Consider the following 8592-nt stretch of genomic DNA (forward strand, 5'->3'; position numbering starts at 1 on the left):
TTCCTGGAGAAGTTGGCATAACACTATTGGCATGTAGTTCTTGTCACATGCTGTTGTAGTCAGCCAGGCTGGAATTGTACCTAACGTGAACTCATAAGAAACAGAAACAGTTTCCCAAGTGTGACAGTTTCTACAAATATTCAGAGGGCAACCTGAATAGTTCCTTCTCCTACACTATAACAATTAGCTTAATCTATTCTTTAGACCCCCATAGGTAAGCCCACATTTTGAGCAGAAATGACATTTAATAGCAATTCCTGAGTGCAGATGAATTAAGCTTATTCCTTTCACTATGTTAATGGACTTTTTCAGAATCTGAGGTTTCTACGTTCATGGAATCTTCCATCTGGTCTTTATTCTCTTTAGAGAATCCTTAGGTTAGTATGAAAGAGAGTGACAGAATATTGACAAGTGCCATGTGAATATATACACTGGTCCAGACTCATGTTGTGTTTCATAGCTTTTAGACAAACCTCAGCCTTTTAGCACTTGCAGATCTGGCTCAGGTTTAGCATTGTGCTGCGTTTGGACCAATGAAAGACTCCTATAAGCTGTTTCTGAACTAGTTGCCCAGAAAAGAGCTACCAAAAAAATGGCTGTGGGTTTGGGTTTCCTGAAGCAAGCTAAAATTGTATAATTTCGAAGCAGACACTAATTATACCTTTTGTCGTATTCTTTCTCCTAAACAACAGGCTCACAAAAGTATCTTACAGCAACTGCTAGAAAACCCAGAACCTGATTCATTCCCCCCCTCCAGCTCATGATTACACCAAGAAAAATAAAGCCCTAGACCACCTCACTTGCACAGATCTTTGGTTATTGGGGCACAAAAATGATTAACTCCTTAAGTCACTACAATCTTTTACTGAACTGGAAGATCTGGATTTATTAAATAGCAGAGGAAAGACAATATTGTCTGGTCTATATGTTACTTCTGGGGTCACCCTGTGAATGGGAAGGAGTTTAGTGAGAATGTAATGCCAGGGAGTCCAAAGGTGTCATTACCTCCAGGATCTGTTGTCCACAGGTTAGTTGTAATGCCAGCTGAACCCCAAGCACCATTCTTGAGGTTGGTAATCTTCGTTATTCAGGGTCTCAAGAGAGTGAAATACAGCCGGACTCTACAGGCCCTTTTTTCAGAGGGCTTCACTGATGTTTGCTTCAACTCTGTTTGATCGGGGAGCAAATCTGAAGCTACTGTGAAGGGAACCCAGAAACTCTAGCTGTGGATGCACCTGCAACCTCGTGCTTCTTTGGATCTGGGTTTTCAGTATTAGTTCAGTGTTTGTCTTCCAGCAGCTGTTCAAGAAATCTAGATAGATACCTGATTCTAATACTTATGAAATGAAATACATAACATTAATTCAAATGGTATTTATTTCAAAGAAGCATAGATGTGCATTTTACCAAAAGGCACAGGTTTGCTACTAGATGTCTAGTTCACCTTTACCTTATTTCCCAACAGCATCACACTGGACATTTCCCAGTCCCCTACTCACAGAATTGGGAAGGATATGGCAACTCTCAGCCTTATAGATATGAAGTAAGGTGAACAGAGGTGAGGCTGCTGTTTTCAGAAGCAGTCTCCTATATTTGGTAGTCTAGTTCTACCCTAAAGCATTGCAGGTCAAGATCTGTACTGAAGGCTGAGACAGCAAGAGCTTTTATACAATCTAATATGCTGACCAGTGTCTCTGTAAAAGAGTTCAATGGTGCTTGTGTAGACTGGGTCAAACAAGTCTTCCGTATTAAAAACACTATACAAAATTGCTGTGTGGGGGGGGGGGGGGGGGAGGACGTGCAGATCTGTCCTCGCAGAGGAGGGAGAGTTTGTCCCTGAATAAAACTTGGTCTTAAAGGTGCCACTGGATGGTTTTGGGCCGGGGGGAGCTCTGCAACTTACCTGGCTGCTTCTACTCTTTCCTCTTTTTTCTTTCATCTTGCATGCTATTACTATGCATATCCTCCCAAGGGAGGTATTCAGATGAAACCCGTAGTGTTGAAACGTTGCAGTTCCAAGTGACTGGCAACCCAACATCACACAAAGTTAGGTGTGCTTAAGATCACTGCTGTTATCCATGCCTGTCACCACGTAGGATCAGACTGTAAAATGTTAACCACTCCAGCAACTGTTGTTGCCCTCTCTTCTCTTTTTCACCATCAGAAATCCAATCCCATATGCCATAACATTGGCATCTTGTAAAAGAGCCTGAAGTCGTGTAGCAGCCTTTTGAAAATTCTACTACAAACGTGACTCAGGCATGTTGGCATTCTAGATTGAAGACTTTTTTTTGAGCTGTCAAGTCACAGCCAACTTATGGCAATGCCAAGACAAGAGGCTCTGCCTGCCTCTGCGGAGCAACCCTGGGCTTCTTCGGTGGTCTCCCATCCAATTACTAACCAGGGCTGAGGCTGCTAAGTTTATGAGACTGGGCTTGCCTGGGCTATCCGCTCGAAGAATTACTTCACACATTATGAGAATCAGTACTTCGTAACTATTTAAAGCTAGAACACTTAGGCAAAATCATACATAACAATCATGTTTTACTACCATTATGTTTCTCTTCTTTGGGAAAGAATACAAGCTCAGCATCCACAGGGACCAAACTTTGTTTCATTAAATCTTTGGGCACCTATTGGAAACTGCTTTCGCCAAGCAGTCCAAGGTGCACATAAACACTCAGTTCATACATGAGGTGAAACCTGGCCTGCCTTCGTAAATGCTGGTTCCATCGTTCTCATTCTTCCCTTGCAGAGATTCAGCTGGTATCCAAGCCTGCATTGCAGCAAGGACAGCACCATGACATCTATGTTCATACAACTAGACTAATTGGGGTTAATAAACCAAATTCATCTATGGACTCAGATCCTAGGCTGATGTAGATGACCTGCATTTGGACAATCACACTAACCGTAATGGTTTAAGAAGTATAGGGTCCCATAATGCCTGAACTGAAACAAAAAAAAATGGTATGTGGAATTTCTGGCCTTTATAAGATCTGTTACTGGTCTTCAAAGGAAGTTTACATCTTCCACTCAGCCTTTTATATGAGTGAGTGTCAACCAGCACACTGGACACAGTGCTAGTACCCTCCCCACCAACTGCTGGCCAGTTTATAGATCCAACCCAGATCAACCTCTCATTCTGGGTTTGGTTCTTTAAAGTGATAATATATGTGATTAGTTAACTGTACTCAACAGCAAGACTTTATTTACATTTTATTTGCCTTTCATTTCCAGTCACCAATTCCTCTGCATATACCTAGTTTTGTTCCCTTAGTCAAAAGGTAATTGGATGTGAAATATGAACATAAAATCAACTAAGTTATTCCAATTCTGTAATTAAACATTTAAAGAAGACATTCAAATAAACAAAAAAGACGTTGAAGAAATGAGAGCCATTTCAAAAAGCTGCTATCTCTTAAAAACCTTTAAGATTGTTCCTTTCAACGACTGACAGTGCAATGTGAAATCTCTCTAATAAAAATGCAGCATTAAAATGAAAACTGAGTGGAAAGAGCAGCAAATGAGTCTCTTCTTTACTCTGGCCGCAACGGAGACTTGCATGTCCCACTTTATTTTAGCACAAGGCATCTGCAAGCCTTAAAACAGTTTGATAAATCACTGGGCGACACATTTGTTCTAGTCTGGATTTCCTTTCAGTTACTTTTGCAAGTATATTAAAACTGAAGTAGTCTAATTCAAAGAAGAAATCCTTGGAAGTTCCACCCTTTCTGTTAAGTATCTTAGATGGTATTCAAAGTCTTGTGACACCTCAGGGACTAATTAGAAAAGCTGTACTGATTAGTGCTTTATGACTAATGTACCTATGTAAGAGTCTGCTTAAATCATCTTTCCATACATTAATGCAAGGAAGTGCTTGCAACAATACTTGCATTAGTCTTTAAGGTGCTATGGGATTTTTTCCTGACTCCTTATGAGTGAGTAAGAAAAGTATGTGCATGAAGGAAAAATGTGTGCACAAGTACAGAAATCCAACAGTGCAAAATTATTTGTGGGCCTACATTTCCTGGATGAAATAAGAGCTAAATAGGGGCCCAATGGACTATGAATTTTAATCCCACCCCAAATCTGAAAAGGCCTCTAGAAGGGAGATTCCCATTTTCCTACAGCAACTCATTCCTTTGCTACTTGAGATAGAGAAACCTAGCATTTAACCCAAGCTAAGTTCTCCATCATTGCTTCTACTATCCTGTGCAACAAACCAGTTCTGCAACATGTTTGCCCTGAGCAACGCAGCTACCATGAACCAAAGGGAAAAGAAGCTGGGGAATCTTGTAAGAAATGGACCTTGCCTGCTGCTGAATGTTATTTCGTACTGACAGAGACAGTCAGACATCCTTACGGCCAAAGGATAATACTGTGATTACCCGGTAATGTAAGTCTCATCTGGTTTCTTCAAGACACACACAAAAAAGCCAGAAAAAGCTACATCTGAAACAGAAATAGTATTTTTTGTTATTGTTTTGGAGTAATCCCAGCTCGGTTTTTAAAAAATGAACATACAAAAAGCATCAACAGTGACCAGTTTTCGTCTGTATCAAACAACCGCACTGCATATAACACACGAACTCTGGCCATGGCATTTGCTGTAAGCCTTCGAGCTACTGTTAAGATGCCCAGGCTGCCAGCTGCTTCATGTCGTCGTCATCCTCCACTCTCTTCCTTGAAGATGCTGTAGCAATAGATGAGTAAACAACAATTTACTATACAGAAGTAACAAGATACAGAAGTCTGTGACTCAACAGGAACTCTTCCATATAAATTGCAGCCATGATGCGCCTAACCCAAATTCCACCGAAATCAGCTGAAAGGCATACTTGCCACTGTTAAGAAAGGACTCAGTTAAGAATCACTCGGAGAGCTTCGTTCTGAGAGTTGGGCTTGGGTTCATTGTCTAGAACTTAGTTCAGAGAGTTGGATACCCCAACCTGTAGCCAGTTGCTGATCTTCATGCACTGTTCCTGTACTTCCTACCCATCAATGCCATACTACCATATGCCTATCATAGGCAGTATGTCTGTTGCTATTAAGTACACAAAATGGCTTGGATCCTGCAAACTGCCAGAAAGGGACAATGATGGTCCAGAATCTCCCCACCCTCACCCCCGGAACTACTACTAACACAGGGAACATTTATTCCCAACATGGAGGGACTCATGTGTGCTGTTGTCTACACAAGTTGGGTGGCTGCAGTGCAGAGGGGTAAGGGAACAAGGTCAACCTTTTTGCCTCTTCCATGAGCAGAAGAACTATGCTCATGGACGAGAAAGGAGTGAAATCACTTCTATTGGTTTTAACCTGAGTGACCTTGTCATCCGGTCAGAGCTTGAGGTCTTTACTTTGCTTAAACAGAGACTTATTGATATAGAGTTGCAAGAGCTCAGAGCCCTTGCCTCCGGAAGGTGCTCCTCAGTAAGGTGGGCTTATCCCCTTTCTGGTACTCTACCATATTACTTTTTCTGTCTGACTTCACCGCAAATGTGTAGAGCTTATCTGTTGGCCCGTCTTAATGTCCTCCCCTCTGCTATTCTTGAGGGGAGATATAAGCAAATTCCTTATTCAATCAGGTTCTGTGGTTGTAACAGAAGTGAAATAGAAACTGTTGAGCACGTACTCTTACACTGTAAATTGTTAAATGACATTCGAGTGGAGTGTATAGAAGCCCCCCTTAGGATGGTAGCAGGCCAATCAGATAGAATCAAGGTACAATTTCTCCTTGCTTCACGAGATCTGGAGATCATTGAACTGACCGCTAAGTTTCTCCATTGTTTTATAAAACGGAAGAGTAACCCTGATCATATTAATGATTCTTAATTTATAAGTTTAAAAACTTAAGTTTAAAAGTTTGGAATGCCAGTTTATTTTATGATTCAGGCATCTTTTGTATGGTCAAATCTAACTTGTGACAACTTGAGTTAGGCCTGACATACCCACGACTATCTATTTTATAATTTCTCTTGGACTGTATTATTGGGAAATGTTTTAATATTCTATGCCAATAAAAGGTATTTGAATTTGAAAAAAAAAATTTGAGAAAGGAGTGATTTCACACACACCCCTCTCCCATGCCACTGCAGCTGCCTGACCTACACAGCTATTATTACATGTGAGTCCCTCTGCAGCTGGAATGAACTTTCCTAGGGTTGAAAAGAGGGGGGAGGATGGGAAGATCCCACAACCCTTGCACTAGCAGGATCCAACCCAATAACATTCAGCAAGGGATAATATACAGGACAGTTGAGAAAATGAGGCAGTAGCAGAAAAAGGAAGCACAACCGAGCACCTCTACCATTTGCTAGAAAGATCCTACACTATTCCTGTGAAGTCACTAAACATCTGCCAGGATGATCACATCACATCTGGTGGGCAATGCAGCCAAGTATCTTTGCCATAATGTTGCTGCCTAGTTTGGCTCTAGCCTACAAATGGAACAACTCTGGCATCATTTAAAATCTACAGATGCAGTAAATTTGGTTTTATTTTAAAACAAATCTTTTAAAATGACAGCAGTCACTGCTTCTGTAGCTTTCTAAGTAATTAAAACGGGGCTCTTATTTTGGAGCAAGAGTGCCCTATAACATTTTAATGTTTTTTTCAGATCTTCACAGTACTCTTGAGAGAAACAGGAAAACGTCACTGTTAAGTGTGAACATTAAGCACAGGACAGCTGTAATCCTGACAGTATTGTTGCTGCCATCCTGACTTTCTGTATCATTATTCAGGGCTCTTTTTGTAGAAAAAGCCCAGCAGGAACTCATTAGCATAATAGGCCACACCCAACAGCAGGCATTCATTAGCATATTGGGCCACACCCCTGACAGCACAGCTCATTAGCACATTAGGCCACACCCACATGTTACCAGAAGTGTGGTTATCCAGCCACACCCACCTTTTGCTTGTTATTCTGTTGACCTTGTTTGTTGTCAAAACCCAGGGCCTTTTTTTGTAGCAGGAACTCCTTTGCATGTTAGGCCACACACCCATAATGTAGCCAATCCTAATGAGTTTCTGCTGTTGGGTGTGGCCTGTTATGCTAATGAGTTCCTGCTCGGCGTGGCCAACTTGGGAGCCAGCCGGAACTCCGTTCCTGTGCGTTCCTGCCCAAAAATAGCCCTGATTATTGTACACTGACGTCCTTCCTTTACTGAGACTTAGTCCCAGGTGGGGTGGGAGAAGAACAACTGAGCCAGCCAGCAGAAGGAAATACACCATCAATGACCACTATTGGTTATAGCAGGTAAGGTATTACAGCTCTCTAGTATCTTGCAGTCCTTTTATGCTAGCAGATAGGCCCATAAACTATCTATATGTAGATCTTCAGACAAAGACAACAAAGTAGGAGCAATGAAGCCCATAGGGTTGAAAGCTCTAATACCCTCATGTTTAATCAACAGTTGCAAAAACCAAGAAACAGAAATTCATCAAGTAGAGCTGAACTGTGTTATAGCTCATCTCTTGCCCCTGATTATTTCAATTTTGTGTCTTACCAACAGGCAACTCAACACAGCTAGCTTACCCGGTTGTGAGGGCAGCGACGTGGACGGTACACTTGGTAATCGGACATTTGCCATTTTGTTGTTGAGCTCTTCTTGCTCCAGTTCCTCCAATTCTGCCAGCAGCTCATCCTGAAAGTAAGATGCTGGTCTGTTACAGTTCAAGAAATAGGCTCAGTTATAAGTTGGGCACCTATGAGTAACCTGTGAGTAACTGCATGGGTGGGGTGCAGATATGAACTGAGAAGCTTCCCTCTGATCCAAGGTTTCCTCTCCAGGTGAGTGTAAGCTGTTGGGAGCCTGCGTGGGCCAGTTTCACATCTCTTTTTCCTTTTCTGTTTGACATTCCATGCTTCCTAAACAGCAATGAGCATGCTTGGTCCACATCAGGCCACGGGGGCAGGGGGAATTCTACTTTAAAAAGTCATATTTCTCTACATATTTGGGTAATCTCCACAGAATGCAGAAACCCTGCAAACTGGGGGACGACACTACTCCATACTGGTAGTCTCTCAATCATCAATTTTGCCATTGGAAATAATTATATCCAGGGTATCTCTGTTTATACCAATCATGTCAACAGCCACTCACGTGGTTTCAGGCAACCAGGCTGGGAAGCTTTTGTAAATGGAAAGATGGCTAGTTCTTTCCTCCCTTTAGGCATTCAACATACCACAAACATATTTGGTATGTATGAGAGAGCAGTGAATATCTTGTAGACCAGTAATTTTAAATGAAGGGGAGAAAGTTGTAAGACTCTTCGGACCCTCATTGGAGAGAAAACTGGGGCATAAATGAAGTACCACAACACAGAGAATTTGTATTTTCTTCACACACTGCAGGACTCTTCCTTGTTCCATTTGAAAGAGGTGAGAATGGGGGGATGATTTAGGGGCATAAGTGAGCTGAATGTCAGTGCTGCATGCATCTGCTCTGGAGACAGACTTGTCTGTAATATCTAATTCCACTACTGTGTATCACAGCATGGTGGACCGGCACAGGCATAACTCACACAACTGCATTAACATCTTTTAAAGAAACAGTGGGAGTCGTAGCCATGAGATGGAAGTTATGC

At 41.9% G+C, this 8592-nt stretch overlaps 1 protein-coding gene across 1 annotated transcript in view; it reads right to left on the reverse strand.

Moving 5' to 3' along the window:
* Positions 1-2710: 2710 nt before the first annotated feature.
* CHMP4C (charged multivesicular body protein 4C) overlaps positions 2711-8592 on the reverse strand; it is a 20200-nt gene continuing 14318 nt past the window's right edge. The window contains exons 4-5 of the mRNA XM_015405627.1: positions 7541-7649; positions 2711-4696 (exon numbers count right to left, since the gene is read on the reverse strand). Coding sequence (XP_015261113.1) covers positions 4632-4696; positions 7541-7649 — 174 coding nt within the window. The 3' untranslated portion in view covers positions 2711-4631. The remainder of the gene's footprint in view (positions 4697-7540; positions 7650-8592) is intronic.

This window comes from Gekko japonicus, unplaced genomic scaffold (genome assembly GCF_001447785.1).
Source record: "Gekko japonicus isolate JY-2015 unplaced genomic scaffold, Gekko_japonicus_V1.1 scaffold3606, whole genome shotgun sequence".
Classification (NCBI taxonomy): domain Eukaryota; kingdom Metazoa; phylum Chordata; class Lepidosauria; order Squamata; family Gekkonidae; genus Gekko; species Gekko japonicus.